The following is a 19,828-nucleotide window of genomic DNA, read 5'->3' as shown; positions in this document are numbered from 1 at the left end:
AAGTTTTCCAAGAACTCTGCATCTGAGTCCTCGCCATTCTGTGGTCCTTGTCAATAAATAAATATTGTTTTTATACAGTCATACATTTGCTCAAATTGGAAAAATACGTTTATATTGCCAATGGTTCTCCCTTTAAAACATAAACAGAACATATTTGTTCTGTTTATGTATTAAAGTACAGTTTGCATTTGGTGTAACAAATAATAATGTCAGACATAACAAACAATTATGTCAGACACCTTAAAATTAAAAATGGCATTATTAGTTATGAGTGAGAAAAACTTTACAAAAGGAAACGTAAAATCGCTAAGTAGTTTGTCCAACTGGTGTTACCGTAGGGTAAGGACCCCGAGAAGATGTGGCAGCCCGCGTCGATCCAGTACCCACACCGGGCTGGTTGCCAAATTTTTGGGAATAAACACCAGGGCTACTACAAATTCAGATACAAATTCAGCTTTAAAGAGTAAATCTATGTGTAACAAAGTCACTAAGTCATCCTCCAGCTCTAAAGTTAAAACACTTTTTTTTAACACACTTTCTTCTTTTGGCTACATGATGTGATGGTAAGAGAACCAACAGAAGTAACAAATGCCTGCTGAGCTGAGTGCAGAGCGCGGCAGGTGAGACTGTTTCTATGACTCACTGTAGTTTTTACATATGCTAAACAGCAAAACAGGAAAAGAAAGCGAACAAGATGAGCTAGAAAGCTTATCCGACAGTAGCAGGGAAAAACTGAAACCTCTGCGGTTTTGCAAAAAACAAACAGCAGCTAGATTGTGCTACTGTTACAGATGACAAACAGTTGTAAAAATGTAGCAACTGTAAACAAAGCAGAGGAAAGAGAGATTATTGTGTTGACTTTGTCTTCTGTGTCATTGCAAATACAATTATGCAGTATTGATATGACAGCATACTGTGCATCATCCAAAAAAGGGGAGCAATACAGTGAAAGGAGAAAATAGACTCCAACAGCAACAACATGAGAGAAAAACAAAAGCCCACAAAGACACAAGTCAAACGTCCTTGTTTTTAAACCTTTTTATCTTGTTCTTTTGTTTATTTTCTCTGTATGGTGATAAATGGCTGCCAAAAGTCCTGAAAACCGAAATACAACTTGAGACCCAAAGCTGAAAAACAGGTTTTGGAATAAAAATAAATAAAACCATAAGCAGACTAAAAAAAAGAGATTTGGGATTTCTGAAAAATGAATATAACTTTGTTTTTGTTTTGTTTTTCAGTTTCGAATGATCTGTTTTTAAGTTTTTGAAATTTCACTTTTTTTTTCCTTTTCTAGTCAAAATCTTCAGTTTTGACTTTTAGCCCCTTTCTGGCGCGTGGGGGCGGTGCTTCCGGCACACTGCATTCATTGACAGTGGAAACTTGGATACGTCATTTTAACTGTTTAAACAAAAGAGAACGTGTCAAATATTTGAATAAGCCAACTTAAACATTTGAAGTTAACATTTCCTATTAACTTTTGAATGTGGAATTTCGTACGAACAGCACGCTGCTCTTCCCAAAAGATATAAATTAAATAATCAATATTGAAAGATATAAAAAAGATTAGCTCACTGTAACATTTGCAGACAGTTCTGCCTCCTTTATGATTGTCCGAGCTGTTTAAACAGCAGATAACTACGCAATCACACAAATTTGTGTTTTCCTAAACAACGGAAATCCCATGATTGGATTAAAGTGCCGAAAAATAAATGAACATCGCCTGAATGCAACATTGTATATTGTTGCAGACAATGAAAATCTTGATAATGTGTGATAGACTAAAAACAACACAGCTTGGAGTTGCTCTTTCTGTTTGATCGTTCTTATTTTATTTTTGGTAACAGGAAGAGGGTAGATGTCTCGGGCTGCTAACCGCTTTTGCAAATAATAACGTGTCTGTGTAAATATTGAGCTATATAGATAAAATTAAATTGAATTGAATTGTGTTAAGTTAATAAAGGTTCAGTAAGTGGTGGTATATCCTCATACATTGGGCAGTGAACTGCCGGTAGCCCGCGGTATTCACACCAGACCAGCACCGGACAAACAGGATTGTTTTTCTTCTGATTACTAGTACATGTCTGGCACCCATGGTTGGAAGAGGGTTGGTGCGAAAGATTGAAGCGGTGCAAATCCAACCGTGAATCTCGCTCCAGGCTTTCTCCTTCACAGCTCTATGAAAGACTTAGTGTCATAGAATTCCATCCGGGCACAAACCACAATTATTGACTTCACCTCCTAACAACAATTGTGTTTACAACAGTTAGTAATTCCGTGTTTTGATGCTCTCCATCATTTCCAAACCCGACTCCCTCATTGGTCAAAGTTTAACTGGGTGAACTTTCAGGGTATGCTGCTAAGTTTTTATGAGATATAGGTGGCCGGTCTCTGCTTCTTTCCCCTATCGGTGTTGGTGAGGCTGGCCGACGGGCGGGCTGTCAGGGAAGAAGCAATGTGTATCACGTTAAGAGTTGTTTTAATGAAATGTGGTCAGCAACTCACTGACCACATTTCAGTGAGTTGCTGTGTCTCATCGTTGTGGTGTTATAGCGTTGTTTTTAGGATAATTCCATTAAAGAACTTCAAGGTAGCTTTTAGGGTGACATCACAGCAGTGTGTGCTGCGTAACGAGACACAGAAAAGCATATAAGCATTCAGCAATGTTAAAATAAACGTTTTAACCGGTAAGGAGTTGGATCCATTTTTCTGTTTGATAACACAAAAAAAGTTTTTGTTTTATACTGTATCTGTCCTCGGGTCATCTGTTGCTTTAGTAGGAACTCTGCAGGGCAGCAGTTTAGCTCAGGCGGTAGAGCAGGTCGTTCAACAACCTAAGCTTCCCACTTTCCCCAGCTAGCTGTCGCCCCCCGAGTGCAGCTAGTCTGCAATTTCCCCATTGTGGGATAAATAAAGTGTCAATTATTATTATTACTCTGTTTACGTCAGCTACAGTGGCCATTTTGATTCAGTTGGTTCAGTTGCAAAGTGTGATTGGAAACAAACCAAGACCACCTCGAAAGATGGGTCTGAGAGCGGTTCCTGGTCCCGGACCAGGGTTTGCTCGGGTGTATTCAGACTAGTCATTTGTACCAGATTATTAGGGGAAATGGACTCTGGTGACAAAGGTGTATTCAGACTGGACACATTTCTGTCTCTAGTTGTTTTGCTCTGCCTTCGTAATCCCTGACCAATGAGTGAAGAAATTTTCATTGACATGGTTTTGTTTACTACCTGTGGTTCAAATCAAGAGAGGCTGCTTCCCTGCACTTTGAATACAGACCAAGTGCAAGGTTCAGAGCTCAATGCAGACCAAATTATGCCGACTTGGTCCGGAACAAACGCTTTTCCCAGTCTGAATACACCCTTAAACATTAGGGCTATCAACGATTAGTCGATGACATTGACTTATCAACTAAAAGAAATCGTCAAAGCTGGTATTGCAGACGTATTGTTTTTTTTGTCAATTTGAATGATTATAGTAACAAACCAGCCACAAAGTCATCAGGATCGCAAAGCACAACAGGAACTTTAGGAGGCGGTATTGCCTTTCCTCAAGCACAGAAGAAGACATACATTTACACTATCCATGTGTGGTTTGTTCAAGAACACGCTCCACACGGTTTTTATGAATGTGCATACAGCTGGTGCTGGACACACTGGATCAGTGCCACAAATGCAGGTAGCGACAGGGAGAAGATTTGTCTTCTTTTGCGTATTAACTGTTTAATAGCGTTTCTTCCGCCATCTACAATAGGAAGAGGCTCGGTGTGCAAAGTCAAAGCGGTGCAAATCCTGCAAATCTGGCTCCAGACCTTTTGTTTTCACAGCTCTGTTACTATAAATGTCCGTCTTGGGGTCATATTAATCCGACCAGGCACAAACTGCAATTATTAATATCTCCTCCGTGATCATGTTTACAATGGTTATTTTGAAGCGGACGCCACCCACACTTCACCATCAGATCTGAGTCCCTGACTGGTCACAATGTCACTGCGTTGCTGCGATTTAGCGTGAAAAAGTTCAACCGGTTGTACTGTCAGCGCGCAATCAATGCACACCTGATTTGTAAGGAGAGCTCGTGACCGGACTTAAAAACCTGCGTAGCAACGCACGATCATAGGTGTTCCGGATGCAGATGCCCAAAATTCTGGTCTGAACCATTGACTGTAAACTGGGAGGAGCCAGCGCACACCAGAGATGGCTGCAACACTGAATGCGCATACACACCAGCTGCGTCGACTCGTGTTCAAGCTGCCACTTTCAATGAAAAGTCTATGCAAATCCGCAAACACTAGAATTTTGGGCTGCCGCGTCTGGAACGCATGTGATTGTGCGTCGCTACGCGCTGAAAGTTCAACGGGTCATAACACATAATCGCAACAATGTGGCACTGTGACCTATAGGGGACTACCACCTCAGTCACTTTTGCAAACTAATGGAAGTAAAATTATTGCAGAACATTTTATTGTAAGTAAAACCCATGTTCATAAAATTATCTTTTGCTTACTTTTTCTATGGGAATTTTAGACAATGATTTTGTGCAGGGATCAGGAACTCTGTCGCTTACGAGCCAATTATAGCTTTTTGCGTGCTAGCATAGAGCGTACATGGGACCTTACATTTTTTATCTTTCGTCTTTTAAGGTGAAATTTAAATTTATGAACTATACATGTAAAATCTCATTTCTGTTAACGCATTATGCGCTGAGCATTAGCAGTACCATACATGACTCAAACCTCCACGGACTGAGTGCCAGCTCTATCACCTTTTGTGAAATAAAATTTCCCATCGCTTTAGATAAAAAATAATCATTGACTAATTGAAAAACAATCGTTGACTAATCATCTACTGAAACAATCATTAGTGACAGCCCTATTGTAAAAGTTTGAGAGTAATTTCTGAATGACAATAACTAATAAAAATCGACTAACAGGATTGTGCAATTGCTGAATTAGGTTTTCTGCTTTGTTCAGGTTGTGTTTGTTTTGACATTAAAGACCCATTCCAATAAAAATTGTGTTTTTGTTGTTTTTAACATGTTCTTGGGCTTTTTTTTTCTCATGATGGAGGACATGTAAAAAGAAAAGATTACCATTGCATTTTAGAGTATTTCTTTATTCCAATTGCTGTGAATTAGGAGCAAATGAAAAAATGATGTTTGAAAAAGCTGTAGCTGTGACATACATGTGCTTCAGCTCCTTGCTCCACTCTATTCTGATGCATCTGATTGTAGATGACTAGATCAACGAACGTCTTCATTTTCCTGGTCCAAGCTGGCTAAAACTGTACGACGGGATAGCTCCAATACTGCTTGCCATTTTCTTTTCTTTTTTGCCCTGGTTAGGTTAGTTTGGGATTGTGAGGAGCTGTAAGCTAGTAGGAGACAATGTTTACTTAGGGATAAGTAGGGATGTGGCTTACTCTGCGCCAAAAGTACTGTCCTAATTTAACTTTCTAATAAACTACTGCCACTCTGTAGAAACTTAAAAAAACAACAGGTTTTAATTTTGGCTAAAAACCGCATGATCATAATCAAAAAACCATGGGGACGCTTTTACAATATAAAAAAAACTTTATTGAAGTTGGACTTTTAACTATTATAGAATAGTTTTACCTAATAAATTAGAAGTGATTTTTTTAATTCCCTTTGTTAAATCCTTTTGTCACACTTGCAGGAATGCCATTCATCTTGGCTTCAATTCTGCAAGCCATCATTTCCTCACAAAATGAGTGTCTCATCTTCCTCAACACAGTTGGTAAAGTCAATTTTTCTGCCTTTTATTACAGAAAATTATATATTAAAAAAACAAGTAAATGAGAAACTACAGACATGTGGAAGAGTGGAGCTTTTGATGCAGGAGTGTGTGAGAGAGATTTTGGATGTTTGTTTGTTTTTTTTTCTTGTTTCTATCCCAGTCCAACAAGCCAGGCTTCTGTGGACTCCCTCTGTGTGCCCGACTTCACTGGATTTAGCAGAAGAAGCACAACTTATTGGATTATGGAGTCCACCGTCAATGCTCATATCGCTGAGGGCTGTGTGTGTGTCTGTGTGTGGGTGGATGGGTAGCCTTTAAATCAAAGTGTAGATGTTCAACTCTGATGTATCTACCTTTTTCCTGTGTAGCATTCCTTTATGGAGGCCCACTTTTTATGTCCTGAAGTTGGAAGTTCAAGGCTTCCAGGCTTCTCATGTTGGATTTAAAGCGTGTTTATTGTGTCAGTGTGTGTCGGAAGACATGTTTGCACGCACTGTTTGCTGATGTTCTCCCAGTTAATGATACAATGATACAATAAGTGTACACGTGTAGACACATTTTTCAGATCTGCATTGTACTGAGACACAGTTTTTTTGTGTGTGTTTGTCCCTAATCTTTGTAGTAAAATCCAATTAAACTGATGATTCTCCCCATTTTTGACCTCCCTCTGTCCTTTCTGTCTCCTTTTCTATTTATGCCATCTTTCAGTGTTGATGTATGTTTTAAATCATCATGGTAGCTGAAGGATATTGAGTAACAGTGCTTTTTGTGGTGAGTCATTTATTAAAGTAAAACATTTAGGAATTCTGGAGGAAGCTTTGCATGCTGTTTAACGTGCAGCACAGAGAAGGGATGCAGGTCAGGAGCCTCTGAAAATGTGCCGTCCTTGGAGAGAGGTCTCAAAGTAGGACACGAGTACTTTCCAGTTGGATTGAAAGGGATGCACAGACTATTATCCTCCAGGCCACTGAGAAAAGGGGGGGGTCAGGTATTGGTACCAAATGTTCTATCATGCCGGGCGTTCTAATGCTACTCCTCAAGGTTTCCTTCTTTAAATAACACGTGGATGTCTGACAGGCTCTTTGGCATTGAACCTCCATGAGTCATATTGTGTTATTTTTCAAGGGTTTTGCTGCTGACAAGTCCAGACTTTCTCTCACCTCTCCCCTCCCTGCTTTGGCCACTTGCTCACAGCCCCCGCTCTGCTGTATGCGTGCAATTTGGACATCTGTCAGGGTGGTTTGTTTTCAGTCCCATGGAGTGATTAAGCCACCTTTGCCAGATTTGGGAAGACATAAGCGGACTGGGGCAAATCTTGGAGGTGCCTAAAGCCATCAACAGTTTCATCTAGCAGGCTTAGAAGGATAATTAAGGCCGCATTAAGTGAGGAAAGGGGTGCTCAGATGCAACAAGTTTTGAGCATTTAGGTCATTTGTCACGCATGTAGGCAGCACTCTTGTTCTAATCTCTCCTGCTCTGCCAATGCTGGTCTTATTGAGTGTCCCAGTGATGTCTATTTGATCCCACCCTGTCTTGTCACAGTCTGTTCAGCTCTGCGCCCTCTGCCAGAAACACCTCCTGCACCAGAGGGGAGTGAGGGAAGCGGCACAATTAACCACCTGCTGGGAAAGCAACCACCTTGCAACCTGACACACTAATTAAACCCTGAGATCTGCAGGGTTGTTCATGAACATCTTTGCAATGCAGGTTTTTGGGTGTGGTGCTGGTCAGGCGGATCCGGTGCACAGCTTGCAAAAGCACAGCATACATCACAGGAGGGCAGGGGAGCAGCTCTGATTTGTAATTTGCTTTCTGAACATGCACCATACTGAGCACTACTAATTTGTTCATACTCTTAATGAACATTATTGGCGAGATCCCATTAACCCAGCACTTAAGTTTTTTAATGGCTAACGTCACGCTCAGCGCTCACATCACACTGCACAGGCTGCTGTAATCAATACTGTAGAATTCCATCTGACTTCATTCACTCTCCCTTTTCATTTCTGGATCATCACAGACAAATTCTGTACTTTTAAACTGATTGCACAAACAACCGCTCACTTGAGAAAATTAGACTCCAAATCAAAACTATTCCTTTTCGTAAATCATAAATGAACATTGTAAGATATTTCAGAATCGGAAGTTCAAGGCTTTTGAGACTCATCTGACAGGTTTAATCACCGAAATCAAAACAAAGGCTGGGAGTAGCACTAGCATTTTTTTGCATTTGTTGAAAACAAATCTACATAGTTCTCTTTGGTGTGTCCTCTGGCCCTGATCAACAACAATAGGTGAGCATTTCTTTGTTAGGAAAACATGTCAAAAAGGGGATGGGGCAAACAGCTTGAAGGCTCTTTCAGACACATAGGAAAGATATTCATCCATTTTCCTAACCTGCTATATCCCTTTTGGGGTCACAGGGTTGCTAGAGCCTGTCCCAGCTGCTTTTTGGCAAAGGTGGAGTATACCCTGGACTGGAATTCTTTCACAAGGCACATAATCACTCCCACACGCACACCTTAGCACACTTGAGGAACCAATTAACCATGTTTTTGGACTGTGGGAGGAAGCCTGAGTGCCCCTAAGAAAACATGCAAACTCTACACAGAAAGGTCACAGCAGGGATTCAGACTAGGGCTTTCTCACTGTTAGGCTAGAGCGCTAACCACTGCCCCACCATAAATATATATTTAATGAAATAAAATAAAATAAAATAAAATAAATCTTAATAATCTTAAAGGTTTTATTCATAGTTTTGTAGAGGAGATCTCAGAAAACAACCATCTATTATGTGGAGCCGGAACAACACACACCAAAGTGGGGCATGCGTTGTCATTGATTCACTCCAGGTAAAACATCAATAAAGTTGCTGAACAATTCAATGTTTCATTATTTCTGCTTTACAGCTGATTTTATCATTAAAAACTGCCCAAAAATGACCCTTCTATTAGCTGAATTCAAGTTTTTTTTATCATCACTTTAATTAATTGGGGATAAAAATGAAAATGTAAATATTTTCTTGATGGTAAAAAAAGGTCGACGACACATTCTAGAGGCGTGGCCACAAACTGAACTCTGATCAGAGAAGGTGTGGCCATAGTTCCTTCTGCTTACTTACAAACCAGAACAGTGACCGGCCACCCAGGAAACACAGTTGCTTGGAATTGTTTTTCCGGTAAGTTTAATTTATCTATTTTTTTCTTTAAAGTAAACTTAGTGGTGGGCTGATTTTCTTGGTAGTTCTTTTTTTTTCCTTGATGGACATTTTGTTTTTCTTCTGTGAGTCATTTTAGGCCTCAGTAGATCAGACAAAATAACAAATGAAAAGCTGTTTTATTCTGAATTGTGTGCTAAAGTGAGAGATTTCACTCTGACAAAAACCCAATAGACATTCTGTAATTTTTTTAAATGAACACATTGTGCTCTCAAGGTTGTGATGAAGCTTTCATCGACAAGCCTGCGGCCGAAGGTGGCTGTGTTGTTCCTGGTCTTAATCCAGCAGAGGACAGGTGAGTGTCGTCTCTGTGAATGTTGTTTATGAAATAGGGGAAACAAAATGTTTTGTTCTCTTCCTTTTTCCAACGGGCAATGACATCACTGACCAGGCCAAGGGAATAGTGAACTCTCTGTCAAAGAACAGGGGTTTTATGGGGGATTTGTTTATGAGTTGCATCAAAGTCAACACAGACAATCAGACAGGTGAATCGCATTTCAGACATGTGGTAAAACCTGTACGGACGAGCTGTGTGGGTGTCATACTTTGCATGTCATTCTTTTACGATACCTGAGTACTAAGTTGTTATGTTTAACTCCAAGAGTCTCCAAACTGTCTATTTTCATCTACAAACACCATAAATCAGAAATCAAAAGCTCAAAGCTAGCAAAGAGAACAACAGCTCATTTTGGTGTTTCTAAAATGTTTCCCAGCAGCAAAACCCACATGTTTTTTTTTTTAATGAAAGAATCAGCTGTTAATTCCTGGCTGTTGTGAAACTTGATTGATTCCTAAAGTTGTAATTTAGGCCCCTCCTTTTCCAGTATTACAGGACAATGACGTCCTGACTGAGCTTCTAAAAGTGGGTGCAGGATTTAAATATTTTCAGCTCTTTGTATGAAGCTTAGCGAGGGAGCTCATTGTGAAGCATGGAAAAAACATCTTCATGACAGCAGTGTTCTGCCCAGGGGGGTTTTCACAGTGTAAGCATTAGACTGACTAATTTCAGATTTATTTATTTATTTACCTTTTCATCATCTCTGCCTTATACACAATTTTATTTGAAAAAGAAGCTGTTTGTTGCTGTGTTACTGAGTTTTAAAGCTGATCTGAAGATGCTGTCAGAAAAGCTGTCTGCATGTGTGTCACAGCCAACTACTTCTTTCATGTTTGCTCATCTGCTTTGGTCTTTTTATTTATTTTTTACTCCAGAATAAAATTAAGATGTTACCCACAATTTTTTTTTTTTTTTTTTTAAGAAACATCTCTTTTATTTTTTGTATTTAGTCTAAAAACACTTTCAATCTCCAGTTTAACTTGAGAAGCCAATTAGTATCACATCAGCTCTTTGCCTGACTCTACTTTGGAGCACAGGCCCAAAGCCTCCATGCCATTAAGTGGAAAGAAATATTAATGAAATTCAGAGAAAAATTAGTTTCCTTCTGTCTTTCTTTTTGTCTCTTGAATACATGGTAGGCTCAGTTGCTATCAAAATCTGTAAAAGATGCATTTTTCTGACTGAATTTTTCTTAAAATAACAGAAGCAATGACGATAACTTCATCTGGACCACAAACTATTCAAAAGCCAGCGGGTGACACGGTCCAACTGGGTTGCACCTACACTCCTGCTGCACAAGACGTGGGAGAGCTGGATATTGAGTGGAGTAATGTTAGCCCGGATATGACACAGAAGGACAAACTGGTTAGTTATTTTGTACATTTTGTTAACAACAATAAGATTTTTCCTTTTGTCTTTGTCAATAATTACTTTGATTTGCACAACAGATTTTGTCATACTCAACGGGCGAGATTCACTACCATGACATCAACTCGGACAGAATCAAATTCACTGCAACTCCAACGCAGGGGGACGCTTCCATCTCCATCTCCCGTGTCACGGACTCAGACACAGGAACCTACCAGTGCAAAGTCAAAAAGGCACCTGGCGTGGACATGAGAAAAGTAACCCTGGTGGTGATGGGTGAGGACAAATCTCCTTTTCACAGGTTTTACCTGTTTCTTGCCTCAACTCTCTGGTTCCACTTTTAAAAGTTGCCCTCATTTAGGAAATGAATGTGAAACATTCCTGGCTAATGAGCCAGTGTGTGAATGTGTGTGTGCATGGGTGAATGGGACTGTGACTGTAAAGCGCTTTGGGCCTTCGCAAGAAGGTAGAAAAGCGATAAATAAGTATACACCATTTACCATTTAACATGCGCTCACACTTTATTGAGACACGCCAACAACAAATCTTTCAAAACAGCTGCAGATAAAACAAAACAGGGTTAGACTATCGACTTTAAAAAAAGACCTATTTTGTGGAATCTGTAAAGAAAATATTTGCTTAAAAAATAATTTAGGAGGCCAAAGATATTATTTATCTCAGCTGTGTGTTCATGCCATATGCCAAGAGGGCAGGCATCTGCTCTGTTCTTACAGAATGAACAAATGCCATAGTTGTTTTGCAGCACAAACTTCCTGAAACCAGTTTCATTTTGCACAACACTCATTCCAAACATACCAGTGACTCAACAACAAAGTATCTCAGACAAAAATAAAGATTATATGGGTGTGTTGAACTGCACTGGTTTCTGGTGACAATCAGAAGAAAACCAGTTGGATCATTCACAAAACGGTCCAGTTTCCACACTTCAAACACATTACATTTTACATTTCAATAATCCAATATTTAAATAAGCTGCCCCTCATGATGACTCAGTGCTGAGTGTCTGCAATCTTTGTCACACAAATTCACTTTTTAAAAATCTGATGGGCAACTTAATGTTGAGACTAACAAAGATGAGACCTGAGGACTTTCCAGTTTATGTGACATTTAAGAAACCAGATGATTAGGTTGTAACCTGGTTACTTGAGTGCGAGTACAAAGAAGCTCAGCCTTCAACTGAAATGAGTGCTGAGACCTTGAGAATGCTGTGCAAGAAACAAAGACCTGCAGGTAGCAATAAGTTGAAAAGGTAGGAAGGAAAAGCTAGAATTCTTTCAGAACTATGTAAGCCTGACATAGTTTCACTGGAATCAAAGTTAGCCAAAACAGGCTCTGGCTTCTCATCAATAAGGCGTGTTTGTGTTTCCTCACGCATGAAGAGATTTTATCTGGTTTTTTTTCCCCCATTATTGGTTGCATTTACCATTTTTTTCTTCTATCATATATGATGAGTCAAGTTATTGAAATGGAAGTTATGGTTTCTTTCTTAACCAAAAATCCAATGTCTTAGTTCCCCCATCAGTACCAAAGTGTTGGGTTGAAGGCAGTGAGGAAAAGGGTGGAACTGTTTCTCTGCGCTGTAAATCTATGAAGGGATCCAATCCTCTCAGTTACACGTGGAAACGAGAGACCGGAGGTGCAATGCCAACCACAGCAACCCAAGGTACGTGCTTCATTCAACCTGTGCTCATCTGAGCTTTCGTCTCTGAGGTGTTCTCAGTCATCTTCTCCAGACCCACAGACAGGAGAGCTTCTGTTTAAGAACCACACCGACGGCAACACAGGGAGATATGTGTGTGAGGCAAAGAATGCAGTCGGTCAACAGCAGTGCACCTACTCACTGAAGGCATACAACCGTAAGTCTGACATGTTACTATTGGAAAAACAAACAGACAAGTTTTTTTAGTTTGTTTCTGTGTGTGATGTTTTGTTTATGCTATTTTACAAAACCCGCCAGAGACTTGCTGAAGCAGGGTGTAGGTACACATGTTTGATGGTCACATGCGCCATGTCCTGTCTTTCAGCTACCGATAAAGTGGGTGTCATAGTGGGTGCGGTGTTCGGTGCTCTGCTGCTGCTGCTTCTCCTGCTGTTTCTCATCTGGGTCCTGATCTGCTGCTGCCAAAAGAAGCGCTACCAGAAAGAGGCTGCAAATGAAATTAGGTATTGCATCAGAGTCGGAGACTATTTCATGCCCGGAGGGAGGGGAATCTCAGGATGTCCAACTAAAACTTTTTTTTTTCATTCATTTTAGGGAGGATGTCCCAGCCCCAGAGAGCAGACCCACCAGCAGACACTCCAGCTTCCACTCGGTGATGGGATACCGCAGTCATCCTGGGTTGCAATACAGCCTCGTGGCAAGCCCCCAGCCCCCTGGCAGTGAACTTGGCATCCCCTCCAGAGGAAACAGTGATGGGCCAGCTGATACGAGCAACAGGCCTGCTCACCTTCACTACGACCCTCAATATGGATACGCTGTGTGAACCCAGACATTAAACTCCACCTGTCAAGTGTAGGAAGAGTGACTCAAAGTGCAATACTAAATTTAACTGCAGAACAATGGAATGCTGGTGTTGCTATGGCTCTCACAGGGTTGTCTCACTTTTGTAAACGCTACAATCGTCTCACATCATTTATGTTAAAACTGTGTGTAATTTGTAGATAAAAAAAAAAACATTTTTTAAATCCTTTTTCTTTTTCTATTTTTTTCCAAAATGAGAATGTAGCATTTTATTCTTTTTAATATAAATATCTACAGGTATGCAAGAAAATTAAAAAACATTTGATCAGGTATGAAAAGTTATTGGATTTTTTGAAGTCTGAACAGACAAATCACAAGAAAATAATAGTCTGAAACACATCTACTTTTGAAAGTAGAATGAGCTTGCACAACGCATTGGTTTTGTGTTGACACAGAAAGTTAAGTGCTCGTACCGTCGGCACGGTCAAAAGGTTCTAAACTACCTAATTAGAAATGGTAATTTATGGGGAAATGATAGAGACGTGCAAAGCACTTATTTTGGTGTGTGGATGCTGTTTCTAACCGTGAGCTATGAAGAAAAAAAATTTAGCATCGTCTTTGTCCATCTGTTCCTGACTCCCATTTCTTTTGGAGAACAAAAAAAAACAAGTTAGCCTTTTTGTGCATTCCTCTTGTTTTTTGCAACTGTTAAGTAAAACAAATTTCAAGCTGAACAAAAAGAGTGCCTGCAGCCTCATCTCTCCAAAAAAAAAAAAAAAATCCACTGCAAAGCCTTGATTCTACCTTCAGCCTCAATGTGTTGAATTAATAAGAGGAGCCAAGAATGGTGTGTGTTAGTGGGCTGTCAGCAAAAAGATCTTCCCCGGGTCCCCTTAAGAACACGAGCCATCTCTACTCCAATATGTAGAACCAGTTTCTTTTTTTTCTTTTTGTGCCATTTGTACCCTCACCCCGTTTCCGCCCACACAGATGACTTTGTCACTTCTTTGCTTCACATTTAGACATAGTGACCCAGGGCATGTACATTTTAAACATCTATCTGTTTGCTCAAATTAAATGTTTCATCAAGTGCACATCCTCTAGGCCTTTTTATTTGCACAAATTAGTGCGTCCTGTGATAGAGATGCATAACCCAGGGAAAGAGATGAAGCAACCTACTGCAAATATTATTCTTGCAGCCTTGTTCTAAAACCACATAATCTTTTTTGCTATTAAAAAACAAATTGAAGAGCAAAGATCTTGACAAGTTGTCAGAGTAATTTTTTTACATCGAGACACAATGGGTGTAAAAGGGGCTATTTCTTTTAGGTAAAACTATTTTAATCTGGCCTTTAAAAGATGCACAAAGTGATATTCTGGAGAAAGGTTGTCAACAAAAGATAAGATTAAAAAATAGAGCAGATTGCAATGTTTTGCAAAAAAAAAAAAAGATTTAAAAAATGAAATGGCAGCTGCATTGTATCTACTTTTTAAACTTCAAAGTGATGCTGCAGCCCAGAATGCAAGAGGGGTTTAAGAATAAAGATGTGTTTAAAGTCTGTCCAAAAAGTTTGCCCTACCTCTTGCAAAAACTGCAGAAACAAGCCTTTGTATGACCTCAGTTCTTGAAGGTGAGCTTGAGCGGATTTACTTTGCTTATCAGGTAAATAGGTGGTCTGGTGTTTGCAAATTTTGTGGTGCTGCTGGCGGAAAAGTGATTTGCAAGCAGCTTGGAATGGCTGAGCTGTCACGCTGCCCTGAGAGACGAACAGTAAAGTCTCATCCTGCCCGACCTGTGTCAATGCAAATACTGTTCTACCACTACCTGTGGTTTGGTTTGATGCAAATTGAATGCTAACATATAAATCCCTGTGAGAGACCTCTTGAACGCAAGGGTTTCCCTCATCTTGTGCATAATGCACACAGCTCCATGTCGTGATTAATTGTTAACAGAGCAAAAAAACTTGTGAATTGAGCACATCGGAGGAGCCAGGAGCCAGAGAGGATAAGCAGAGACCTTGTGTTGGATTCAGAGGGATAAAAAGCTTCATCAGATGGGAAAGAGGCTTCATTTGAGGTATAAATGGAAGCCTGCACAGATCATTGGAATCTTATTTAAGTTTGGTTTTGCATCTGCTTTATGTTGCTCAAACGCTAAATGTGTGACTCTTTCCTGCAGGCTCCTCTGACAGTGTGACGGATTCTCTCATCTGGTTTGGAGCGCATGCAGAACATTTTACCTGCTTGTCATCTCTGAACAGAAAAAAACGACAGATGCATTAAACCCAGCAGTTCCGATTGCACATCTGCAGAGGGTTAGGATTATTACAAACATGTTCGGATTGAGCAAATTGACAGTTTGGGTTTTTACAGGTTTGGTGGCTGTGCTAACCATCTTCTTCAACTCTTACATCTTTCTCGTGAGTCTGTGGCGTCAAAAAGACAAAAAGCAGAGAAGCCCAAGTGATGTCATCATCATAGCTCTGTCAGTATCTAATACAATTTATCAGCTGGTGTCCTACATCTGGATGACCATGGATATAATAGATGTTAGGTGCCGTATTGACCAGATGTTCTACACCATTCTGCTGCTGGTCATCATGAGTTTAAAGTTCACCATCTTATGGGACACCAGCTTCCTTGCCTTCTACTATAGCACCAAATTGGTCAGCACGCCAAATCACTGCTACACACAGATCAACACTGCCATCCTCAAGCATGTGACTCTAGTAGTTTGTCTCATCGCTCTGACGGGCCTGGCCACCTGCATCCCAGTGCTCTTCGTGTTCCACCCCAACAACCAAACCGCTGTGAATAAGGATTGTGGGATTTTAATGCCCGATTCCACAGCTGGAGAAATTTACAACATCACTTTTTTGCTCCTTTCGGATGTCCTGCCGGGGCTGATCATGCTGAAGTGCTGCGTCTCAATCTCCTTCCATCTGGGCATGCATCTCCACCGCATGAAAGCCAGCACCAATGGCGCACACCCCCCAAAGCTTGACAGTCAAATGAGGGTAATCCAGATGGCTCTGTCTCTGGTCATCAACTTCCTCATCTTTCTCATGGCTGATCTGTACGTGAACTACCAGATCGTTGTGAACAATGACAGCTTAGTAGGGATCGCAATTTTGGACATGTCAACTTTTGCTGCTGTTACAGCTGCAGTGCTCATCTATGGAAAGAAGACTCTTTGGAAAGCTCTGATCCATGAGATTAACAGCTGTTTGGATGAGTATCCATGTTTGTTCTTCCTAAAATTGCGAGAAAAAAAGGCAGAGGCACCCAAAACTCCTGAAAAAGACATGTGAAAAGTTCTTTGATTGTCTGGAGAGGGTTTTTCTTTTGCAATCAGCTATTTGAAAGCTATTCAAAAATTTGAATAACTTTTTCCTTCATCTTTCCTGTAAAAGCAAAAAAAAACATAGTAATGTTGTCTTCAAGAATAGCTTTAGTTTGCTGGACCTGTGAGGTATTCAGGCTGCAAGCTTGCTAATGGCAGAAAAGGTAGATGCTCAAAGCAGCGAGGTGACTGGCGTGTAATGCAAATCACAGCCATATCAAACCGCACCTGATGAATATTAATATTTTAGCGGTACAAATAATAGACAGGCCCACAAAATGTATCTCCAAGCATGGTTGCATGGACATGATGTAAGTCAGTGCCCATCTAAAATGTTAAAAAATACATGCAACTGCAGTGAGAGCCCAGGGTTTATTAATAAAACAAGATGCCACACGCAACCTGACTTCTTCTTTTCTCTCATGCCTGAGCGGTTGAGGCTTTTCTTCAGCCAGGTCTGACACATGCTAAACTAAGGACCACATTGACTCGCTCCTGGTTGGGGCGATGCCAAACACTTGTACTTTCTGAGCAACCTCAGTAGAGGACAGCGTTCCTGCACTCCACACCTCAAAGGTGTCGTTGTGGGGGTGTCCAACAGTGCATGTCATTGTGAAACTGGGCATCCCTTTAGAAAGCACTCGTGCTCTTCTCTGAGAAAATGAAAAGAAATAAATAAACAAAATGAATTACAGCAGACTTCTTTCTGACACTACATTAAGTTCACACCCTCTGGCACCACCTAGTGAGGTTCAAAGCAGACACAATAATGCAGCTAATTCCAATGCATACAGACACTTGGGATCCCTCCAGCGCTTAAGTGGAAAGGGCACTTTTTTTTCTCCTTTGATGCAGGGGAAATTAAGTCGTGCCAGGCCCTGGACCTCCATCACTGCCATCTTCCTCAGACTACTGGAGGGAATTCAACATGATGGGGCAACCATGTCTCTGTGTGATAAAATGTCGGCAAATATGAATGACATGAGCATTATTCATTTACAATTTAGTTTAAAATGTGTTAGGCAACAGAGCAAGTTTTACAGCGCAAACACTATAAAGTTTGTTTTAATTTCACCTACACAAATTTACTCCAAAAATGGAACTACAACCTCTTTAAATATCCACTCTGAAAATTGTGTTTTGATATGTTCTTATGGCATCTTTCTAATTATGGAGGAAATACAGTATGTAAAGAAAAACTCAGCTTAAAATTGCATTTGTGAGTATTTCTTTATTGAAGTTTTATTTGTGACTTAGAAAATAATGGCTGGATAAACTACAGGAAACCTGGGTTCAATACCCAGGGCTTGCACAAAGCTGATGCCTATCTGGGTCTCCCTGTGCCCTAAAAATACAGGGTGGTGCCAGGAAGGGCATCCAGCGTAAAAACTCTCTGCCAAACCTCCTGTGCCAATCGGTAAAAGCGGATTTGCTTTGGCAACCCCTAACAGAATAAACCGAAAGGTGAACATTTGTGACCTAGAAAATACTCCGGGAGGGCCACAAGCTTCCTGTTCCAAGCTCTCAGGAACCGAAGGGGAAGGGGGGAGGGGGTTGCTCTGTTCCAATGGTCCAACTTTTTTTTTGTTTAAATACTTCTTAAAAAGCTAACCTTTAGATGAGAAACTAACAAAAAGCCTTTTTTTGTTAGAAATGGCATTATCAATTCATTTCAGAAAATTCTTCGAAGATAGATTCAAACTGAAAATTTTTTATAAATCACAGCTGCATTGTTTTTACATCCAGTAACAAAAATGATTATTTTTTTGTATTTGATCTTGCAGATATAACTTCTCGTTGTAATGTTTTTAAAGTTGTTTTTTCAAAGATTTCTGTTTGTTTCATAAGGTTATTGATCTTTAAAGCCACAAAGCAAACGACAAGTAAACCTATCTGCTGGTTTAATTGTAAAGTTAGTGTGACTTTTTTTATTAAAATGATTTTGCAAGTGGCTTACTTTGATGCATTGATGGTAACAAGATGCAAACTTACTTAATCTAGAAACAAGATGTATTTTTCAAAAATGTAACAGAAATTAAACAGTTTTGATTATTTTGTGAATTTCATCAGTCCTTTGATAGAAAAAAAACGTATTCAGGTAGATTTGAACTTCTCTTTCAGAACTTGTTTTAAGTTCATCTGATGCAGGTTGCTTTGAAAAAGTCTATTCTGCTGTGGAGAAGCAGCTTTGTGGGCTGCAGGGAGGGCAACACTTTCCACAGACCACAGAATATGAGTGCAGAGACTCACACAGCTCAAAAATGGTCGATGTTTCTGTGAGAGCAGTGCCTATAAGGGACTGGTGCCTCTTTTCTTTAATTTTCATGGATTGCTTGGTGTTGAATAAAGGTCTTCCACCCTCCTCACAGTCAAATCCACAACATGTTTCATTTGCTAACAATCCACAGCTGTTTCTGCTTCAGTCAATGAACCCACATGGTTTTGTTAGGTCATTGTGATTGTTATTATTATTATTATTGTTATTAGTAGTAGTAGTAGTATTTAAAATTTATTTATTATGAATCTAATTTGATAATAATTTCAATAACAATTGTAATTATAATTTTTAATAATTTAATATTCTTAATAATTTAATATGAATGTCATTTGTTATGTCCTTTTTTGATGTTATATAGATTATTTCTGAATGTCGTTTTTTGCTGCCACAGATATATGAAATTTCCCCATTGTGGGATTAATAGAGTCATCATCTATCTATCTATATGTGACATCATCTTGCTGACATCTAATGCTTCACCGTTAGGCATTAGTTGGTTTTTGTCATGGTGATTATTATTCAAAAGTGTTTGAGTTTCAGTGACCAGTCCTTGTTCTGCATTTGGGTCCTTTTTCTGACATTTAAAAATTAACTCTGGATTTAGAAATACTTAATTTTTATTATTTTATGGTTCATCATTTGTACATTTTTACTCAACAGTGTTCTGCAATGCAGACTTTCAACTCCCTCCAAAGATTTTCTATTTTCTACTGATTTTCTACTGGCTAGGCCACTTCAGGACCTTGAAATGCTTCTTACGAAGCCACTCCTTTGTTACCCGAGCTGTGTGTTTGGGATCGTTGACATGTTGAAAAAGCCAGACATGTTTCATCTTCAATGCCCTCCCTTGCTGATGGAAGGATGTTTTCTCTCAGAATCTGATGATACATGCTCCCATTCATTCTTTCCTTTACACAGATCAGTCATCCTGGTCCCTTTGCTGAAAAAAAGCCTCAAAGCATGATGTTTCCACCCCCATGCTTTGCAGTAGGTATGGTGTTCTTTGGATGTAACTCAGCCTTCTTTCTCCTCCAAACAGAACAATTA

General features: G+C 39.8%; 2 protein-coding genes across 2 annotated transcripts; both read left to right on the top strand.

The window, feature by feature from the left end:
* The first annotated feature begins 8,829 nt into the window (after window positions 1-8,829).
* On the top strand, window positions 8,830-14,254 carry LOC101163746 (coxsackievirus and adenovirus receptor homolog). The gene is made up of 8 exons (XM_004072545.4): window positions 8,830-8,934; window positions 9,190-9,268; window positions 10,515-10,675; window positions 10,759-10,954; window positions 12,210-12,362; window positions 12,433-12,555; window positions 12,724-12,862; window positions 12,954-14,254. Exons 2-8 carry the CDS (start codon window positions 9,196-9,198, stop codon window positions 13,180-13,182), a joined length of 1,074 nt encoding a protein of 357 aa, XP_004072593.1. The 5' UTR covers window positions 8,830-8,934; window positions 9,190-9,195; the 3' UTR covers window positions 13,183-14,254.
* A 239-nt stretch (window positions 14,255-14,493) lies between these two features.
* On the top strand, window positions 14,494-16,805 carry tas2r1 (taste receptor, type 2, member 1). The gene has a single exon (XM_023958656.1). The coding sequence runs from the start codon at window positions 15,494-15,496 to the stop codon at window positions 16,469-16,471; it is 978 nt and encodes a 325-aa protein (XP_023814424.1). The 5' UTR covers window positions 14,494-15,493; the 3' UTR covers window positions 16,472-16,805.
* Window positions 16,806-19,828: the final 3,023 nt, after the last annotated feature.

The sequence above is a fragment of the Oryzias latipes genome, chromosome 9 (genome assembly GCF_002234675.1).
Source record: "Oryzias latipes chromosome 9, ASM223467v1".
NCBI classification, from domain to species: Eukaryota; Metazoa; Chordata; class Actinopteri; order Beloniformes; family Adrianichthyidae; genus Oryzias; species Oryzias latipes.
Note: the sequence above shows the minus strand (reverse complement) of the source record. Positions and strands in the feature narration are given on the sequence as shown.